This window comes from Nilaparvata lugens, chromosome X, assembly GCF_014356525.2.
Source record: "Nilaparvata lugens isolate BPH chromosome X, ASM1435652v1, whole genome shotgun sequence".
In the NCBI taxonomy this organism is placed as follows: Eukaryota; Metazoa; Arthropoda; class Insecta; order Hemiptera; family Delphacidae; genus Nilaparvata; species Nilaparvata lugens.
Genome location: NC_052518.1, coordinates 47,739,918 through 47,760,056, shown reverse-complemented (window position 1 = coordinate 47,760,056; position 20,139 = coordinate 47,739,918). Strand labels below are relative to the sequence as shown.

Here is a 20,139-nt window from a genome sequence, read left to right as displayed (position 1 = left end):
ACACGAGTTATCAACTTTTTCAAGAGAATTTTTTGTCGATTCAGTCAAGTTGACAACTTTATATTAATAACGCATGTTATCCACTCCGGTGTAAACGCAACTCAACATGATGTTATTAACTTTTGTAATTAACATCAGTTGATAACAAAAATGTTTAAAACTTGTGTTATTAACTCCGGTGTAAACGCAGCTTAACTATTGTTAAGGTATAATTGTTAATTGTTTAACCGCGTTACGCCGTAAATGCGCAACATATAAACATTCAAACATCTCAACATTAAGAGACATGCCAAACCGTCAACTTGAATCTTAGACCTCACTTCGCTCGGTCAATCATATGAATAGTCTCGTTAAATTAAATCATATGGAAGTCAATTATATTGATAACAAGATCTTGTTAATAACAAAGAATTTTCTGTTAGAACAAGATCTTGTTAATAACAAGGAATTTTCTGTTAGAAACATGAGTTATTAACTTTTGTCAAGAGAAATTTTTGACGATTCAGTCAAGTTAAAAACTTTCTGTTAATAACTCGTGTTATTAACTCCGGTGTAAACGCAGCTTTAGAGAGCATACATTGATAAGCTAGTAGAAACCATAATTCTAGGAAGAATCAATCTACATGTTATGACGTCATTAATTAGTTGTGGGGCCTGAAGTAATAGTAGGTATTGGTTGAGGTCTCAAAAACAAGTTCGCCTATTCATTTAGAGATAGGCAACACGCACTACAAGCTTGTAAATCAAGTTGTAGATTTATAAGTACGGTATTCTATTTTTTCTAATTCGATCGAATTGATGAAATATTGAAACTGGAACGTTCTAATCCAGCCGAATCCCAAATGATAGAAAACTTTAAGAATTTTCCCAATCGACAGAAAACGTTGTTTGTTGCATTGAGCCGAAAGTGGTGAGAGTCCCAAACGACCGAAAGTGTTGAGAGTCCCAAACGACCGAAAGTGACAGGTTTCCCAAACGACAGAAAGTTTCTCTAGTTTGTTGTAAATGACAGAAAGTGTTCTGCCAATTATTGGGAAAAAAGTAGTTTTCGGCCGTTTGGGAAAATATAGCGTTTCGGTCGTTTGGGATTCTGTCAATTGGAACCCTACGAAGTAGATGAATTTTTCGAAATTAAATTTTGAAAGTTATTTGTGTGAATGTTTGTTTTTTGACTTGAGAGTACTAGGCAATCGATTTTACAATAAAATATATTTAAATAATGAAAATAAAATGTGATATTGCTGTAGGCTGACAGTAAATTATTTATTTATTTAAATGGAGTGCATTTAACAGGTGATTCTCATGGAAAATAATCTTATGAACTTATCTCATTGCAAAATATCAATGTGAGGACAATGTAGTTGGGGATGATGGTTGAAGCTGAAAATTCGGTGTTTTTCACAATACAAGGAGCATTATTGTCAGGTGTACCTGGAAATCTATATGAGATAGAGCGCTCTACCTGATTTCAGATTGTAGAGCACAAAAATAAGCCCAGGGGGATTTTGAATTATACATCTAAATGGTAACAATCGGAAGATATTGTTGATCAAAAACTAAAATTCATCAAAATTGATTTTTTTCTTCAAATTTCACCCATTTTTGAAAAATCATAACTAAGTACTCATTGGAGATAGAGAGTTCCGAATGATCTCATTTTATTCAGAATTTTATAATCTAAAAAAAGGCAGGAGCATATTTTTCTGTCCGATTACGAGATCTGGCAGAAATAGCTAAAAACTAGAAAATTAGAGGTTTTTGGTCCACTCTGTATCTAGCACAAGGAAATTTTGCATGAAGAAATTGGTTTTGGACTTCTCTTATGTACTCAAATAATATATTAAGAAATCAGAACTACAATATAAATTGCAAGCACACCTCCTTTTTTATGTCTATATTGACTGGACTAGTTAGTTCACTTTGTCTAACTCTTGAAAATGAAGTTTTTTCCATATACTTTTTCAAAGTGAGACAAAGTCACCCCAACCCCTGGTTGACATTGTCTCTTCATTTCAAAAAATATATCTTCGTTAAAGTGAAGAAAAATATTAACTTTTTATAATAAAAATACTCTTCAAACATTGCTGAATACAAAAAAAATATTGCAAGAGATTTGTTGCAACTCAAGTATTGATTGCAAGCTGATTAAATTCTCAACTTCCCAAAATTGGGACAAAGTCACCCCGGTTTACCGGTACCATTTCAGATAAGTTGTTTTTTTTAGAATTTCTCTTGGACTTTCTTTCGTCGTTATAGTTATTTTTCTCATGTACTTTCTCAATTAGAAATGTTATCGTTATAAAGGTTTTTTGTCGATGGAAAGATGAAAAATCCAACAACTACCATACTTTGGGAATTTCAGGATATTTTTCTGATAAAATAAACGTTAGGCCTCTGTACCACTCAAACAATGCGAATCCATCAATGGCTGCCTAACATTATCACAAAAATAAACGATCAAAATCATCCCTAGCAATGTAGAAACATCATTTAAACATTAAATAGATAATCATTGTTATTAATCCTAATTATGAACAAAGAATTATTTATTACAGCTTTCAATGACTACACTATTTTATTTCACCATGAAATGAAGAAAATTTCACTACCGTACTGTCACGTAGTTGAAACATTTTATTAAGAATTAACAATATTTAAATGTGTAAATTTATATCAATTTGCTTATTATAATAGATTGGCCTGTATGTATTCAACTTAATTGTTATCAAAGTTGTCGATGGATGATTGAGTAATCATATGACAAATGTAATGTCCGTGGCTTATTATTGATTTAGCCATGGGTTATCAAACACACAAATGATCATGCAAAGCTCAATAAATACCGCTAACAAAAATGTAGCCGACATTATTCATTCATGAAGTAGTATAATTAATATCAATAAAAGATTCTGATAATCGTCAATAATAGTACTGCACTGGGTAGAAACTAACACTAAAGAGCAACGTGTTGACACTAAGCGTTCCAGTAGACTAGTGAAATAATTATTTTAAAAATCAGTTACCAGACAGTTCAACGATTCAAAAATAGCTTGGTTTTAATAGCTGGTGATCAGTTCCATGAATTAGCTAAGTCAATTCTATGTAGGCCTATTTGTCAATAAATATAGTCCTATACAAATGTTTCTTATTAGATTTCCAAGCACAACTTGAAATTTTCACGAACGATCGTGAAATAAATTAAATTTAATCAATCTTTTTTATTATGATTAGACGACATATGATATTTGTTGTCTTTATTTTGGCGTAGTATTGTTCGAAATTGGTTCTAAACAAATAAGTGACCAGCCTTACTAGAAATGAATGATACTACTTATGGATTAAACATATAAATTGCATATTCCTATATTTTATTAATACAGCGAGTTTTATGAGAGGAGTTGATATTTAGTGCAGTGTTTTCTATGTAATTCATATGGGACGCCAGTCTTTGCCACCCGAGAGGTCAGAGTGTGACGTGCGCTCATGCGCGTACGAAAACACGATCGAGTATATACTGTATACAATATCCTTGCGTTAAGTAACCTTTTTTGACTGTCTATAAATACGGAGTCACTATTCGTGTTATCGCTCAGTTTTTGTGAAGTCTCATTTTCGATTTTGTAAGACTTTCTTTGTAATAGAAAGTGGAAACTATTCTTCAAGAATTTCTTTTGAATACGTTTTCCAAAGAAATCAAAAACTAACAAGTAGGTAATAAAATATGTTTTTCGATTTTGGGGGTAAGGGGAATCTGAACCCTGGAGTTTCAGATGCGGATTCAGCACCCTAAAATACATTTACAACCGACCAGTAATAACTATCCTGAACAGACACATTTAAAAGACTATGAACAAATAAATTGAATGAATCTTTAAATAATAGCAATAGTTACTGTTATTCTACAATAATCGCTTACCATTAGAACAATACCAACTGTTGCATACTTTATCTAGAGCTTGTCATTCATATTGAGGGGGAAGTCTTACCCCTTAAATTATTACTAAATTATCACTATAAGTAATTCATAGGGGATTGAAAGATCCATGTACACCAGGTAAATTCAGAAATTTATTTATTTTATAATGAATTCTATAATGGAATAAATATTATTAAAAACCTAAGTTAAAGTGTAATACAGTGAAGAAACAGATTACATAATAGCATATTAAAAATAAAAATTAGTAGTATAATATAGCTAGTATTTTTTTTACGCAAGGACGGATCAAAAAAATAATTTAATCAACTCAATAATATAAGTACAACCTCAAGCGAGTATAAGAAAATTAAGTTTTTTAAAATTTAGGCTACATCCATGAAGCTGTACGATGTACTGCTGAACGATATCAACCAATAAATTAGTATTGATTCAATCTGATTTATTGAATATGCATGAATGATGAATAGGATAAATAAATTAACACCAAAATTGCGAATGTGGGATAGTGGGATGCAATGGAAATGCCATCGTCCTCATGATAAAAAATACATATTATATTTCACATAAAACATGTTACAAACCCAACCTAAGATTTTAAGATGATAACTATTTCAGGTAAACCATTATTGTTGTAATGTGTTCTAAAAAGGACATTACAATAATTATCTAGAGTATATATGACAATTTCTACTGCAAAATAAGTGAGAATACATATTTCTCTTCTGCCATGATTTAGAACATATTATTGTTGAATATTTACAATTAATCACTTACTCTTTGAATTTTATTTACACGAAATAGCTGTGCTCAAATGTAGTCTGCAACTATTATTATAAAAATAATAGACTAATTAATATGCTATATTATAAAAATAATAATGCTATTATTATAAAAATAATTAGCACCTCAAGAAACTGTGTAAGATAAAATATAACAATTTTATTTTACATCATTACTATACAATGAGTTATATCAACAATCCGTAACCAGACACAATGAAAAAGATCAATCGAAATTTGAAAAAAGTTAGTAGTGTAGGTTATTGAACCAATAAATCAGCTGCAATGCATAGATCTATGTCAGCAGATCAATCGATTTGAAATTCATTATAGAATTATATAGATAGCAATATATTCTAATTCCTTAGATATGATTATTATGTTCGATATCTAGAACTGAAAGTTGAAGCATGATGTTAGTTGCTGAAAAAATAAGAAAGTCTTCAACTGAAATAAGTCTGTTTAAAAGTGATCTATTTTTATAAAATACAGTATTTATTATGAATTTCAAGACGTGTTCATATAGGTACGCACTAAATCTTCACTTTTTCTGGAAATAATTAATCTTTCAACTTTATAATTATAACAAAATAAATATGGGAATGAGTTAATGACTATCTATATAAGTTGAAAACAAATACAAATAATTGAAAGAAAACTTTAAAAAGCAGTCTAAGGCGAATATTAAATTCCTAATAATATGAAATATTTTTGCAAGTTGCAACAAAGCAGTGAGCTTTGTTGAAGAATCAAGCAGGACTACCAACTGCCTCTGACCTTCCGCCTTGGAACCAGGGCGTTTCTTTGTACAAGAACCACAAGTCAGCTGCCCACAGGAAGAAGCTCAAACATCCAAGTAGCTGGAATAACATTTCAATAATAAAATATTCAATTCACATAAAAACTATTGGCCTATATCTTGTCCATATAATGAATCTAAAATTCAAACTATCTGTATATATAAAAGCGAAATGGCACCGATTCATCCACTTGCTCACAGGAAGTTAGAAGAGTTATTGATGGAAGGTGTATTTTATACCAAACAGGAGTATTTGTGTAGGGAGGAGCCCTTTGTGTGTTGATATGTATATATGTATGTATCATATATATACGTATATGAGTATGTGTCATTGTGTATATTTTCTTATTGAAAGTAATGTTTTAAAGCATTTTTTTTGCAATTCTCATACTCTGTTTAGAGTTTCTGGGATGATATTTAAAAAACTAATTAGCAAAAAATGTTTTAATTCTGCTCAGCTGAGGTGTAAACATGTTGTATTGAAAGGGACTTCATAATCAAGCCAAAGATACGCCCAAGATAGTCGGTTTTACAGCATTTTCCTAGCGTTTTTCAGATTTTTCATGAACAGCTCAGATGCACAATGTTGTATAAGGTGTTGTTAGAGGACGCCAAAGATACGACCAAAATAGTCGTTTTCCCAGCTTACTTTTACGTTTTCTAAGCTTTATCAAGAGCATATGATCAAATTAGGTTCTAGAAATTTTTTGCTAAGATGTTGCCGAAGATATGACCAAAATCAGTGTTTTATTTTGCTCTTTCCAAGTTTTATGAGATTTGATTGACAGAAAAGTTCGAAATTTGGTACAGTGGCTCAACTAAACTTTACAAAAAATGTTGTATTGAGAGTGCTTGGAAATAACGCCAAAGATACTTCCTAAATCTGCGTTTTTCCAGCTTTTTCGAGAGAAAATGAACAAATAACGTTTAGATATCAATTCAACTCAATTCCTTTATTTCATTATAAAAAAACTGTACTAAATAAAATAGAATAATCATGGAATAATTATTTGCCCGCATGGACTGCTGATCCGTGCGTGGGGAAAGAGTACCTAATCTATACAGGTAACAATAGTGTAAAAAAAACTACAATCGATAACTAAAACTTGTATCAATGAATATAAGGGATTATATAATTTGTATAATGAAAACAAGGGACATTCACGTTATATTCAGATCACAAGCTACTGGCAGCAATATTTGGAGAGAAGAAAGGAATCCCAGAAATGGCAGCAGGACGGCTTCAGTGTTGGTCGACTTATAAATCTGGATTTGATTACAAATTTCAACACATAAGCTCAGCATCAAATCTAGCTGATGCAATCTCTAGGATGCCAGTTGAGGGTGAAGAAGATGGCATTTCTAACGAAGTAGATTATGTAAATTTAGTGGCAGCAGAGATGCCAGTATCAATGAAATTAGTGAGGAGTGAAACACGTACAGATCCAACTCTAAGAAAGGTGTTGAGATATGTTAAGGAAGGATGGCCAGTCTCTGTGGAAGAAGACTTGAAACCATATTTTTTGAGAAGACTAGAGTTGAGCACTGACTTGGACGTTTTGATATGGGGTTACCGGTTAGTGATTCCAAAAAAGTTCAGAGTAAAGTTATTAAATGAACTGGATACAGCTCATTTGGAAATGACAAAAATGAAATCAAGAGCCAGATCATATTTTTGGTGGCCTTTATTGGATAAAGATATAGAGGATTACTGCAAAAGATGCGATGTATTTATGTCATCAAGACCAATGCCTCCATCAGACACAGGCAAATGACCCTCTGTTGATACTCCTTTTGAGCGGATTCATGTGGACTATGCAGGACCGGTGAAAGGTAAATATTACCTTGTCGTTACCGATTCATTCAGTAAATGGCCTGAAGTTTGTGAAGTGACATCCAGTTCTACAGAAGTAACACTGAGAAAACTGAGAGATTTTCGCGAGTTTTGGAGTTCCAAAAACATTGGTAACAGATAATGGAGCCAATTTCACTTCCAGACAATTCGAGGAATTTTGCAGGTTTGATATTATTAAACACATGATGGAACTCCTCCGTTCCATCTAGCTAGTAATGGGGCAGCTGAAAATGCAGTGAAGACATTCAAAAAATCGCTTTTGAAACATCTTATGGAGTCAGAGAAAAACAAAATTTCAACTTCTACAGCCATAAGTAGGTATCTTTTCAATTATAGAATTTTCACCCATTGTACTACAGAAGAAACTCCAGCGAAAAGAATGTTTGGGCGGGAGCAACTATTGACGCAAGGATAGGAGACAAAATTTATAAGGTCATACCAGAAGGAACAGAGCTTCGGTGGAGGAGACATAAGGATCAGATTTTGAAAACTTAGGAAGGGAGAGATGTTATGTATTGAGAAATCATATGTTTAATTAGAACGTTACCATGGGATTTAGAATAAATAGTTAGTACTTGATCTGGCCTAATGGCATCAAGTCAATGTTGTATTTTGTCTTATTTAAGTGAATAAACGAATACTCAACAATTTGTGTATTATTTCAATTATTATGATTGATCAATTATATAATATCAATTGTAAAATATTACGGGACATTTGCCAGTCACTCTGCATCTCTGGCGTTTTTATGTCAATAAATATTTTATGTCAATAAATATTTTATTTATTTAGCGCCCATGAAACTGAAGCTTGATAAAAAACCAATAATGAATTTATATTATATTAGATGAAATATAGGCTACCAGTAAACAAAAAAAAATTATACAGTAAGCCGTATCAGCTGACTAAAAGTTATAAGTTTATGACAAAACAATAACGATATACCCGACTCAGGATACTTCATCTTCTGGTTAGCTATCTTAACTATTGATTTAACAACATTAAATAGAAAGTAGAGCCTAAAAAAGCATAAAATAAATAATAATAATTAGTATTATTATAAATAAATGAAACTCAGATGAGGCATGAAGGGCTTGTGACACAAAATCACAATGAATCTATGTTTGTGGATGAATATGCGCCATATTGCTTTGTGTCACCTGTATGTCGATTCCAGCAGCGCCGCGGCGGCCACCCGGCCGATTCAGCGGAGCCAAATACATACTCTCTTTTTGTAGGCGGCAGCACCAAGTTCCTCTGCATCTATGATTGTTTGTGGGACGTTTCGATATATCAAATGGGCAATGAGGAAGGGGTTACTGTTCAATGATCTGGGAAAGATATATCCGTAATTGATTCGGTGTCTGGTTGGATAATCGTGTTGTAAATTTGTAAAGGTAATAGTTTTATTTGTTTTTATAAATGTGAGGATGGATTTCAAGTCAAGCTAGCGGATATCTAGGACCTGGAAATCGGAATAGAGCTGGTCTGACGAATGGAATATCTGACTGGTTTCATTAGAATAATTTTTATAAGCGCTCTCTGCGTGACAGCCAGTGGCTCAGAGGCTGAGGTATCGCCCCATGCCACTACAACATAATTATTAAAGCAGCGACTAAACATACACAAAATACACACTTCTGCACTGTTCCGCAGCCAGCAACCATGTCAGAAGGCATACAATAATTTTCTCAACTCCCGTTTAACATTGACAATGTGCGGGGACCAACTCATTTTGTGATCAATTGTTACTCCCAAGTAGCAATACTGTTCCACACGCTCATTAAACTCGTGACAGCTGCATGCGGCCGCCTGCAGATCACCACAGCAGTGTATTGCCAGTCTTCTCAGCCCTGGATCGCCATCCTGTCTAAAGAATATCGGCAGAAACTTGGTTTTTCCGACATTCAAGGATAGTGAGTTCTGGTCAAACGAACTTTTAACTTTTAGTAGGTCTGAGGAGGCCTGTTCATAGACTTAGACCCAAGAACTTCCAGACGACAATAAAACAGTGTCATCGGCGAATAACAATAGTTTCCCTTTAATATTTACTTTAGTTATGTTATTGATATAGATAAAGATAGACATGTTGGAGCAGAGGTTTCTTAGGGATTCACCTAGTGTCTAGAGAGCTTAAAACTTCTGCCAAATGGCTTTCAGGTATTACTGAAATGAACTGAATTTGAAAGTCTAAAATCAGAGTTATTTTTTTAACAGCTTATTATTAGGGAGGTCCCGAGGTCTGTCAAAGGATTAGGGTGGGTCTGGTTGGAGAATTATTGAAAATATGCCATTTGTGAATAAATCCTTTAACTGTTCAGATTTTACAATAGGGTTGATTTTTTCTGGAATGTTTCTAAATGATTGGAACTTACCGCTGACACGTTGAGGCCAAAGTATGATGCAGTTTTAACACTGGAAAATTTGAAGACGTCACCAGAATCAATGTTTTTCAGGGTTCTTAATAAAACTTTCGGTGAAGTTGTCACTTTCAAAAAACTCAATCCGTGGGACCAGGCTGCACTACAGAATAGCCAAAATACAGCCAAAACCATAGTTCCAATAAAGTCCTGAAAATAAAAAATACGCAGACTCATACCACATTCTAAAATCTATTGCATAGATCGACTAATAGAATAATACTATTCAACAGTTCAATAGACGAAATAAGATTGAAAGATATTCATTATTAAGCAATCTAAGATCATTTCAAGTCCCAAAACAAGTCCCAAGATCATGATTATTTTATGCATATTCTTCTGATATTGATTAAATTTATGATTATGAAACATTTAAATGCTGCCTCAATAATGTCAAATAAGGTTACTTGAATAACTTCTTTTTCACTCGATTCTAGTCCATCTCTAGTCATTCAATGTGCGAGGCCTGCTTTTCTGAAGTATTTCTTCAAGGTGAAAATTTCTTCAAGGGTAAATGGAAGTAATCTGGAGGCTTCAAATTGTAGGCGCCATAAGCCTTTAGATAATAAACACTAGCTGCTATTGGGAAAATGACATTTTTAAAGAACAGTGAACCCAACTAAGCTACAGTGAGGTTCAAGTTTTGAAGTCAGTGAAAATCATAGGAAAGCATTGTCACTTTTTCACCACCTACTATGATTCCTGTGATTCAAGTTATCTCTGTATAGAAATAAAAAATAGAAATCTAAGTAGCCTACTTATTTTTTAATTGTTTACTTAAGACATGTTTTATAACATTTTTACAAACATATGATCAAAAATAAGAAGCTTGCAATAGTATTTATTTAATGTCATTTTATTTTCAATGACATGATAATGGCATCATAGCCGAAACATGTCGTAAGTAGACAATTTAAAAAAAGGGTATTGGATTTATATTTTTATTACTATTCAAGAGTAGCCCTAACAAGAAAAGACAATTATCTCGGAATATCTGGTTGTTTTGAAGGTAATATCAATTATTAATTTAGGTTGATAATGATCAATTTTATTCGTCAATAAAATATATTTTTCATGATTTAACCCTTCATTTCATGAATCAAGAAATTTCAAGAAATCAAGAGGAATTCATTCATTTGCTTGTTCAACTAGGCATAAAATTAACCATTAATTGAGAAGTTAACCAAAATTTTCACTAATGCCTCAAATAATGAGGTGGTACCTCTGTGAAACCACTATGAAAGTCATACATATGTGAGTAAATGGTAGATGTTTGGATGAGTAACAATCAGTTAATTAAAGTTATGCAGAATGGTTTATTCAGCCCAATAATAAATACAATCAATATAGGATATAATAGTAATAATAATTTTTTTATTAAAATAATAATAATAATACAGTAATGATAATACAATAATAGTAATGAAAGGAATATTAGCCTTCCTTGGGAGCACAGGGAAGGCTAATAGCGCTAAAAGCGCAATTCATAGCGCTTCCTTTTTCATGGTAGTTTCACAGTGATACCACACATATTTCGATCAGCAGAGGGTGATTAGAGTGAGATAATTGTGAAGTAATATTCATAATAGCTAGTCTGAATAATATTCAACAATGTATGAAAAAATTAACTCACCGAATCGCACAACATGGGTTGCCGACATAACCTCACAAAACGATGACACACTGCTAAGTTTTGTATCATTACTCCAGTCTGGCCAATGTCAGGCGAATGAAAAAAAATTATCTCTAAAGAGAAATAGTTTTACCAACTTATAGGCGATGTAAGTGATGACGTAAGCCGTTGCTACAACGCCATTTTGGATTCTAAACAAACCGTTGCTATGGAGAGAGAGCATGTTATTCAAATGGGACTAAAACATCACCTTACATTTACGAGTATATCAATGAAATAATAGAGTTGAGAATATTTTTTTCAAGTTCTACACACTCAAATCATCAACTCTCAGTATTTATTCAGATCAAATAATTTTTTTTTGGGACAGCCAAAGCAGAAAGTCTCACGATAGCTTAGTACCATGCCTGTAGTCTGCTATGGAAAACCTACCTGTAGAGAAAGTTGAAGTGCAATTTGAATTATTACCTAGAATTTCATTAGATTGTTATAAAGTTGTAATTTAAAAATTCATATGAATGTATTCTGTTTTCCTATTGTTTAGTGTAACTGTTAGGGTAGACTAAAGCTTAAATACATAGGTTAGGTGTTTTGGTTTAGCCTAGGTACTTACTTATAAGTTTGGAGTTGAGGTTTTCTGAAGTATATAATTGTTTTCAATTAACGTGAAATATTAAGATATTGAATGAACTCAACACAGTAAAAAGATGAAGATGCTGTGACCACTAATCATGTTGTATACTTCCTACATTCTAACTAAACGGTGATGATGTTTACAAGTATTTAAAAGGGGTAAGTGAACATGTAAAGTAAAGCAAATAATTATGTATTTTATGTGCTACATTCACTGTAAACATAATTGTATTTGAATTATTGTATTAATAATTTCACTAATGTAGTTATTCTAGATAAATTTGATTTTTATTAACAATAACATAACCTAAAAATGTAGTACAGAACTTATAGAGGCGAGCTAGACCTTGGGATTTTCAGGAAATCTAAAAAAATGATTTGTAGCCTGCCTTTTCACTGTAATGTTTACAGTCAGGAACAAAGAAAATGTTCGTTTGCTTCAAACCATTTTCATTTGTGATCGAAATCAGACTGTATAATGTGAAACAGCAGACTGTAAAACTTCCAGCATATGCTGTGAAAGTAAACCTATCTTGAAAACAAAATAATAATAATTAAAAATTTCAGGTAAGAATTCATGTGGCACTCTAACTTTCTCTTCAACTAGGCTTACCATAGCAGCCTACATACATAGTACTATGCACTACTTCGTGAGACTTTCTGCTTTGGCTGTCCCAAAAAAAATTATTCGATTTGAATAAATACTAGAAATTGATGAGTTGAGTGTGTAGAACTTGAAAAAAATATTCTCAACTCTTAGAAATCTATCATTTCATTGATATACTCGTAAATGTAAGGTGATGTTTTAGACCCATGAGAGTTGTTGGAGAAATTTGTATTTTGCCGCCTACTTGAAGTAGTGCCATCTATATCTTATTGTATTGTGTGTATCTGTGTGATCTGAATAAAGCGTGACTTGCCAGCTAAACCTTGTCTCGGCTACATTCTTTATAGGTTATGGGCCCAGGAAGCTCTAATAAAGTTAATTAAATGTTTTATTTTACTTTCTAGTAAAGTATGTTGAAAGTCAAAGTGAATTCTGTGTGAAATTTTCTTCGTGAAAAAACTGAAACCTGTGTGAATTGCTGTGTGCTGTAGGCCAATCAAAATACCGTGTGTTATGATGCAACATGCTATGCTTATTGATTCCTTAAGTGTTTTAAGCTGAAATTCAAATAATAATATTGAATTGGAGAACGAGAACAGTTTTCTGCTGTGTTTCGGACAATTTTAAGTCTCAAGATGAACTCTTCCGACTTGGTAGCTAGGTTCAATGGCACCAACTACAAACAATGGCTATTTCAAATGAAATGTGCTCTTCGAGCTAAAGGCTGCCTAGATGTTGCTTTTGGCAAAGAAACAAAACCAATCAACGAAAAAGAATTGAAGGACTGGAATAAGTTAGATGCAACTGCTATGTTTACACTATCTACTGCAATGGACCAGAAAAAAATTGTGTTGATCGAAAACTGTGAAACTTCATTTGAAATCATTCAAAAACTTGACTCAATCTATTGTCAAAAATCCGAAATTAACAAAATGTTAATAATAGACAAATTTCATCAATACAAAATGGACCCGTGTGATAATGTAGCAACCCACATTAATAAAATTGAAAGTCTTGCCAGCTAAACCTTGTCTCGGCTACATTCTTTATAGATTATGGGCCCAGTCTTGCTAAAGAAGCCAGGGATATAGGCGAGAATATTAGTGAACTATAGATAATAATAACAAAAATCTTGAGTACCCTACCATCAAAATATAGGACAGTGAGACAAGCTTGGTTCTCAATGCCTGAAGAAAAACAAACTATAACGAATTCGACTTCAAGACTTCTTGATGAAGAGAGAGCTCTAACTGAAGAGGAAAGCAATGATCAAGCTCTATCTACCTCAACAGTTCAGAAGAAGAATACGCCATGAGAAAAAAGGACAGTAATTTGCTATAACTGTCGTGGTAAAAATCACATTGCAAAAAATTGCAAGAAGCCAAAAATGTTTCATGGAAAGACATTTCAATCGACTCCTGAAAACGTGCGCCAACGGGAAAATCGTGACAACCAAAGTTATGGAGATGGAGAACGTTCACATTTTTCTGCTTTCAACGCTGAAGACTCAGATTTCCACCTGGATGATTCTGAAGACTCAGAGCCATGGATCCTTGACAGTGGAGCCTCATCGCACATGACGGGGAACAGGAAATTCTTTGCAGAAATTCAAGAGTTCAGGAACAACAAGTCTGTAATACTGAGTAGTAATATTCGCCTTCCAATCAGAGGACAAGGTACAGTTAACATCAAAAAGTTTATTGAAGGTGAGTGGTTTGACTCAATTATCACAAATGTTCTCTTTGTACCAGATTTAAAAATAAATCTCTTTTCTGAAGGACAATTAACTAAAAAAGGGATGATTATAATTAAGAAAAATGATACAGCTAAGATTTATCATAACAACAAACTTGTAGCTGAAGGAATTCGTACTGAAAATAATTTGTATAATATGCTTTTTAAAACTGTTGTGCTAAATAATATTGAAGTAAATTTGACAAGTAATGAATCTATTGCAAATCTTAAGCTTTGGCATGAAAGGTTAGGACACTTGAATTGTAAAGCAATCAAAGAAATGGTATCCAAAGGATTAATTAATGGTATACGAATTGATGACACTGAAAAATTTTTCTGTGAAGGTTGTACTGTAGGAAAACAACATAGATTATCTTATGAGGTAGGTAACTCATGGAATCTTCCATCTTCCAAGGCATCTTCCAAGCCAGGTGAGCGAATTTTTAGTGATGTATGTGGACCTATGTCAGTAACTTCTATCGGTGGAGCAAACTACTTTATTTGCTTCAAAGATGATTGTTCAGGGTACAGAGTTGTATTTTTCATTAAGCATAAATCTGATGCGTTTGATGCTTTCAAGACTTATGTGAATAAAATAAAGAAGATGTATGGTCGTACACCCAAGTATTTGCATACAGACAATGGAACAGAATATGTCAATAAAATGTTCGAAAATTATTTGCATGCAAATGGTATTGAAATTGAAAGAACAGCTAGGCATACTCCACAGCAAAATGCCAGGGTTGAAAGGGATAATAGAACAATTATGGAAATGACTCGGTGTATGTTACTGTCTAGAAATTTGCCTAAGAATCTGTGGGCAGAAGCTGTAAATACAAGTGTATACATATTGAATAGATCAGGGACATGTCAAACACCAAACTCTACTCCTTTTGAGGTATGGACAGATAAAAAACCGTCATTGAAACACTTGAAAATATTTGGTTCAGAAGCCTATGCATTGACACCGGATTGTAGAAGAAAGAAACTGGATTCTAAATCAAAGAAAATGATTCTAGTAGGCTATGATGGGAACTCAAATAATTACAGGTTAATGGACATTGTAAGTAAATCAATAGTAGTTACTAGAGATGCACTTTTCAATGAAAATAAATCCCCTGAAAGTGACAATTGTAAGATTCAAAAGTAAGTATTGATTTATATCGAGAACAAATTTCACAAAATAGTGAGAAAGAATCATGTACTGAAAATGTAGAAAGAAATCGAGAAAGGACATTACAAGATTATGAGAGAGAACTATGTAATGATGATGTAAACAGAAATCAAGAACAAACGGAGAATAATGAAGAAGACTTGTGTACTGGAAATCACATAAATGATAAAAATTCTAATGTGAATCAACAAGATTGTGAGGAAGAAGTGGTAGAAAATAATCTGAATCTAAGACCGAGAGAACTCTTAAGAAAACCAAATCGGTATTTAACTGAGTGTAATGAAGTGATTTCTTTGTATGTAGAGTCAGATGAAGTACCTATGACGTTCACAGAAGCAATCAAACAGAAAGAATGGAAAGAAGCAATTGATGGATTACAAAAGTTGAATACTTGGACACCAGTAGAATTGCCAGAAGGAAAGAATGCCATAGAAACGAAATGGGTTTTTAGGAATAAGGATAATGGGATTAGAAAGGCCAGATTAGTAGCTAAGGGATTTCAAGTTGAGGATAAGGGAAATAATATTTATGCTCCTGTTGCTAAAATGAGTTGTATTAGGATGTTTTTAAATGTAGCATTATTAAGAAAACAAAAGATCATTCAAATGGATATTCCATCTGCTTTTCTGAATGGAAAACTCAATACTGAAGTTTATATTCTGCCACCAGAAGGAACTAATTATGACAAAAGTAAAGTCTTGAAATTGAATAGAGCACTGTATGGACTCAGGGAATCGCCCAAATGTTGGAATGATGAATTTAATAACTTTGCTAATAAACTTGGTTTCAAACGTTCTGATTATGATTATTGTTTGTATATTGTTGATGATGTAAATATGTTATTTTATGTTGATGACATTTTGATTGCTGGTAATTCCGAAAATGTAATTATAAATTTGCAAGAAAAATTCAATGCTAAACATATGGGGGAAATATCACAATTTCTAGGCATAGAATTCAGGAGGAGCGTTAATGGTTTGAAACTGTCTCAAACAAAATTCATAAAGAAAGTACTCAACAAATTTCAGATGCTTGATTGTAAAGGTATGAAAACTCCTATGGAAAAAGATTTGAATCTGTCAAATAATGATGAGATAATTGATGTTCCTTTTCGTGAATTAATTGGAAGCCTCATGTACATTGCAACTAGTACAAGACCTGACATTGCATTTAGTGTTAGTTACTTGAGTAGATTTACTGAAAAACCGAGTGAAAAAGTATGGAAAGCAGGGAAAAGGATTTTAAGATATCTGAAAGAAACACAGGATTATAGTCTCACTCTTCATTCTAATTCATCTGAATTATTGCAGGGTTATAGTGATGCAGATTGGGCAGGAGATAAACTTGATAGGAAAAGTACCAGTGGTTGTGTAGTTTTATTTGCTGGAAATCCTGTATCATGGTTTTGAAGAAAACAAAATTGTGTTGCTCTGTCAACTGCAGAAGCTGAATATTTGGCTGCTGCAAGTACAGCCACAGAATTAATTAATTTGAAAGGCATTGCTAATGACTTAGGTTACAATGAATGTAAAACTTATTTATCTATTGATAATCAAGCTGCCATACAGATGACTAAAAATTTTGAGAATAGTAAAAGGAGTAAGCATATCGATATAAAGGCTCATTTCATTAAATATGTTGTATGTAAAGGTATAATAATTAAGTATGTAAAAAGTGAAGAAAATCTGAGTGACATTCTAACTAAAGCTCTGTCATATGAGAAATTTTCCAAAATGAGAAATGGTATGAATATTATTGTGTGATTTTGTTTGTTTTTTGTATTCATTCCATATATTTGATGTATAATCTGATGATTTTACTTTTTTCTTTTGATAATAAAAAAATTTAAATCAAGGAGGAGTGTTGGAGAAATTTGTATTTTGCCGCCTACTTGAAGTAGTGCCATCTATATCTTATTGTATTGTGTGTATCTGTGTGATCTGAATAAAGCGCGACTTGCCAGCTAAACCTTGTCTCGGCTACATTCTTTATAAGAATAACATGCTCTCTCTCCATAGCAACGGTTTGTTTAGAGACTAAAATGGCGTCGTAGCAACGGCTTACGTCACACTTACATCGCCCATTAGAGAGTGGTGTTGTCTACAGACCACTACAAAGCTGTAAAAAGAATCTTGAATGTGTGGTTTCAATATGAAACCACTATGAAATAAAGGGTTAAAAATGAATTTTCATAGTTGTGATTGAATATTTTGGTAGCTAATTATATGGATTCCCTCCTCATACACACTGAATCTCACGCTTTCATGCGTTATGTGGCCAATATCTAGTTCAATGGTGTTCAGAGTTATAGCCCTAAGAGATAGAAGCCTTCTCATAGATTTCACTACTTACCAATAAGTTCATTTACATGAGCGTAACTTTTCGATATCTCAGTATATTCATATTGGAATTTCTGAAATGTGTGTGAATAAATTAGTGAGATAATAAAATATTATAAAAATCAACTCACTCCAAGCGGATATCTGTTATCAGTTTCATAAGCCGAGGTCATTTTCACATAGATAAACATGAGCACAACGCAGAACAGAACCGAGGCAATGCTGATGTAAAGGAAATATTCAGCATAAATTGAAAATCCATCATCTTCAAACAATTCGATTTTATGGATTGTTCCGTTGCAGGTAGCGTTTTTCGCCAAGGTACTTATTCTGAAAAACGAGATTCACCCATCAAATTACGAAAAATGCGTTTTCTATAAATTGAATGATTTGTTCTTGTAGGCCTAATCTACTTCATTCTTCAACTATTGAATTCCAAGAAATATTTTTCGATTTATTTGAATGATTCGTTTTTGTAATATAATCCATTCGATAGCAACAGTAACAGTACTAAAATCCTAAAAAAGATGTTTCATTAATTTGGTTTACTTAATTTAGTTTTACTTTTAATTTTTTTGGGGGTTAGATATTTTTCTTTAGTTCTATTATAATGGTTATGGTTTCCATAGATAACTAATATAGATCATGAGGTGACTGGTAAATTATTTAAAGGAATGAGATAAAACTCTCGAAATAGACGTACCTACTTATGTATTAAATTTATTAAAATCTACAAGCTTCATTAACTTGGATAATTTGGAAACTTGCATTGCAAAATATGTTGAATAAGAATTGATATTGTGGAATTTCTCGATAATTGAAGAAATACAGTTTTATTATTGTCACATCCACATTTATTAGATTTGTACACAGGCCTGCAGTTTCGTGTTAAAACCAAAACATCTTCAGCTGTAGTGATGCATCGTATGCATAGATACACCTGTTCACTTAATCATCTACAAAATGGTAGCCAAGAGCTACTTGCTATTCTTATTTTGAAAGTATAGAGCTATTATTTCGATAGAACTATTATGCGAGTATAACTTTGAACTAATAAAATTTATTCATAATTGATAATTATTTAAAAGTAGATAATGTAAAATGTAATCTAAATCTATTATAATGTAAATTAAAATTTTAGTTGATAGAATATTTTAACCTGACAACTTGCATGTACTATTAAATATTCATCCAAGTTGAAATTTGTCTATTTCCTTATCCTAAGACATATAAATCCTCCTTGTAATCCCCAAGAAATATTATTGATAAACACATAATATTTTATGCTTCCAAAATGTTATCCAAGATTTTCATTAGTTTAAGGATATACTCTCATAATAGTTATATGAAAATAATAGCTCTTTATACTTTCTTATACTTTTTTGGTATACAGGACCTTTTCCAACGCTGTCGCGACATGAACTGCAATATATACGCCTGCTTCAGCGAAAAGCAGTCATTTGACAGAGTTCAGCATAATAAAATGATGGAGGTCCTGCGGGATAGCGGAATTGATGGTAAGGATTTGCGTATAATTGAAAACCTGTATTGGAATCAGTTGGCGTCTGTTAGAGTCAACAATGAGAAAACGGAAGAAGTTGAAATTCTCCGAGGAGTACGGCAGGATTGTATATTGTCTCCGCTAATATTCAACTTGTACTCAGAGGCAATTTTGGAATTCTCGGAGGCCGGCGTACTATTGAATGGAGAGAGATTCAACAATTTCAGGTATGCGGATGATACAGTCATTTTTACCGACACCCCGCAATTACTTCAAATGCTAATGGACAAAGTCGCTGAAGTTAGTAAAAAATATGGTCTGGAAGTCAACATTAACAGGACAAAGACAATGATAATCAGTAAAGAAAAAGTTGACAATGTGCATTTTACTGTTGATAGTAGGGTAGTGAAGAGAGTGCCAACATATATTTACCTGGGTACAGTTTTGAATGAGCAGTGGGACCATTCTCAGGAGGTGAGGGCTCGAATTGAAAATAAAGAGCGGCATTCAAAAGCATTTCGAAAGTATTCAAGTCGCATAATTTGACCCGTGAACTGAAAATTAGACTCATCCATTGTTATATATTTTCCATTTTGTTGTATGGAGTTGAGTCTTGAACCCTGACTGAAACAACAACAAAGAATCTTGAAGCGTTCGAGATGTGGATCTAAAGACGAATCCTGAAAACTATAGATGAATCCCGGAACTTTTTAGAGCGGCTGTCAACA

General features: G+C 32.9%; 1 protein-coding gene across 1 annotated transcript in view; it reads right to left on the bottom strand.

The window, feature by feature from the left end:
• Positions 1–4,055: 4,055 nt before the first annotated feature.
• LOC111048339 (synaptophysin) overlaps positions 4,056–20,139 on the bottom strand; it is a 116,163-nt gene continuing 100,079 nt past the window's right edge. Inside the window, exons 4-6 of the mRNA XM_039441267.1 lie at positions 18,042–18,240; positions 9,746–9,940; positions 4,056–5,576 (exon numbers count right to left, since the gene is read on the bottom strand). Of these exons, the coding sequence (XP_039297201.1) occupies positions 5,466–5,576; positions 9,746–9,940; positions 18,042–18,240 (505 nt within the window). The 3' untranslated portion in view covers positions 4,056–5,465. The remainder of the gene's footprint in view (positions 5,577–9,745; positions 9,941–18,041; positions 18,241–20,139) is intronic.